This window comes from Sphaeroforma arctica, assembly GCF_001186125.1.
Source record: "Sphaeroforma arctica JP610 unplaced genomic scaffold supercont1.1408, whole genome shotgun sequence".
NCBI classification, from domain to species: domain Eukaryota; class Ichthyosporea; order Ichthyophonida; genus Sphaeroforma; species Sphaeroforma arctica.
In genome coordinates this window covers 1-2,882 of record NW_014039150.1, presented here as the reverse complement: position 1 = coordinate 2,882, position 2,882 = coordinate 1, and the positions used below count along the sequence as shown (strand labels likewise).

The 2,882-nt window shown below is 41.7% G+C and overlaps 1 protein-coding gene across 1 annotated transcript; it reads left to right on the top strand.

The window, feature by feature from the left end:
- Positions 1-341: 341 nt before the first annotated feature.
- Positions 342-953, top strand: SARC_10832 (hypothetical protein; the record flags this gene model as incomplete). The annotated part of the gene is made up of 1 exon (XM_014295107.1): positions 342-953. One exon carries the CDS (start codon positions 342-344, stop codon positions 951-953), a length of 612 nt encoding a protein of 203 aa, XP_014150582.1.
- Between the last annotated feature and the right edge of the window lie 1,929 nt (positions 954-2,882).

The following is a 2,882-nucleotide window of genomic DNA, read 5'->3' as shown; positions in this document are numbered from 1 at the left end:
CTGACTAGCATTTGCGGGACATATAAACATGTCGAGACATGTACATAGCAGACATTCACATCATAAGCAACATCCCACTGTTGCTAAGGCCAGACAGCTGAGACCTACTATTTCGTTTAATCAAACCCTAACTTTTTTTTAAACCTAATAAACAGTCTGTGTGATTATACTATACGCTAAAACCTAAAAAACACAGTCTGTGTGATTATACTTACAACTACAGTCTATGCAGCATGATCCACGTATCACAATCCCGCTCACTTGCCCTCATTCGTACGTACAAATCCTGTTCGAAACCCTAAACCCCTAAACCTGACATCCGCATCCTCTGTGCACAATCAATGCGAGCAGAGGTGTCTTTTCGCTGCGATGGGATCAGCCGAACTGGCAGTGATGCTGTCAAGGCAGCCATTGCCTCACATCTGCAACAATGCGCGGGAGAGGCTGTGATGAGCTTAGTGGAGGACATCACACACCACATGATCGAGCTATCTACACGCATGGCCACGGCACACGCCCAGCAACAAGTACTGGCGCATGGGCAAGCCGACGACGCTCCTCGGATGCTGTATAAACGGTGCACATTCCTGTGTGACCACATGCTGAGCGGGCGGCAGCACAAGAAGGAAAGCAAAGTGCGGGACGTGTGTGAGGGGTTGGGGTTGACTGGGGCGCTGTTCTACGGCAAGCCGAGTGTGGTGATCGTGGAGGGCTCAGAGAGTGAGATCGAGCAGTTTGTGCGTGAGGCGGGAAGGCAGGGGAAGGCTATGAAGAAACGCAAGACGCAGAGCTTGGTCGTTGGCAATGCCGATAGGAGGTATCAGAAGTTTGTGCTCGTGCAGGCTATAGGGAAGACGGACACTCTCGACACAGGCACTCTGAAGGAACATCTAGAGGACCTGGGGATAGGCGCGAAGTTTAAGCACATCATCGGTGTAGAAGAGCTGCAGTAGCACAGAGCGGTGGGACAGGTGTGCACCTGCTCAGGTGGCGAACGAGAATAAAGTGATGACGAGAGAGGGTCTTAGGAATCAGATCACACACTGTTGCTGTAAAAATTTGGCTCGTCACAGTTTTAACGAATCTTTTGGGGGGTTTTAGGTCAGTGGGCTGGGTAAATACCTAGGCCTTTTGTTTTTAGGACATTATTGGTTGTGTATATGAATTGTTAATAGGAAGAATCCAGCATGGACTACTTAAACTTAGTTTGTCAATTTGCGTGCTGTCATACAATAAACAACGGTTTTTCACAGCAGGTTATCGACACCATACAATATTTAATTAAGATATTACCTACATATTGGTGCAAATACATATATGTAAGAACTTATAGGATATCATATAGCAAACGTCAGTAATTTTTTTTTGAAAATCACTGAAATTATGATATGCATTTTCCGTATACTGCTGAATTGTGGACATATGTTTCCGTATTGCAATCATTGAAGTTCATCTGTTGACGTTCAAGTGTTTGCTACAATGCTAAAACGAGACATAGGTATAAATATTGCAATCAATCAGCGAAATACTACAACGTTCGTATTTGCAACTAAACCCCGTAAAAAAGTGTCAATGTTGAACTATTTTGCAAAATGTTGAAAACGTGATATGCCCAAAATCTACAAACATATTTTTTCCATCATGCTGAACACACGGCATATGTGTCCAAATTTCAATTACTAACTGACATCAAATTTTGGTATATAAGCGGTTTTCATAAAGCTGAAAACGCAGCACATAATTGTCGATGATTCCCGACCCCTGATGTTTAAATTTTCACATACTGTTTATGTGTCCTTATTGCAATCTTCATTAAGCGATAACAACGGTTTTCAAAGTGTCTATAGTCTACAAGTGACATTCAAGTATTTATAATAATGCTGCAAACAAGACATAGTGCCAGACTGCGATATATCAGCGACAGACTCCAACGTTTTAGTGTTTTGCACAATGCTGAAAACGTGACAAGTGTCTATATTCTACAGACCTTGACATCATGATTTACCGCAAAATGCTGAAAACGAGACATACGCATCCATATTGCAGTTATTCCGTGACAACTGAAATCGATGACACGAAAATTTACATCTATAAAAACTTTGACATTCAAGGCTTGATAATCAAATTTCTGTATAGTGCCAAAAACAAACTGGACATGTGTGTCCATATTGCAATCATTTTGAATTCATTTAGCGACAGCCCCGGGACGCAAAGCACTCATTTTTCCACTAGCTGACACATTCAAGTGAATTTCATCATGATGAAAAACAGAACGTAAGTGTCTAAGGTTCCCGAGCCTTGATATTATAATTTTCTGCGTAGTGATGAATTGAAACTGTAAGTTCGTAATTTTTGAACATTGGTATTCCAATTTATCGCATAATACTAGCAAAGGACACAAATATCTATATTACTATCATTTAACTTCAATCAGCAACAATCCTGGAAGGCGAATTTTCATTTCTCCACAAGCCTTAACATTCAAGTGATTTTCACGGTCGAGAAAAACAGGACGAAAGTGTACGATTTACCGAACCTTCACAGTTTCCGAACCTTGATATCCAATTTTTCCTCATAATGCTGAATACGGGACATAAATGTTCATAGGTTCCGAACATTGGTGCACTAGGCGGTTCCAAATTGAAATTTAGTTGAGACGAAATTCGTTCAAAATCAGGTAGCAGGAAGGAGTCTTTGCCTTTATCTTTCACATACGCGGTGATGACGGAAATTTGTCCAAAATTAGGCAGGAGGAAGGAGTCCTTACTCTACTCTCTCACATATGCGGTGATGTCTAAAGGTTAGGGTCGTATACATCTGGAAAATCGTTCATCGACTGTTTGAGTAACCTTGTCTCGGCTTTGTATGCAGTTGCCCTGTCA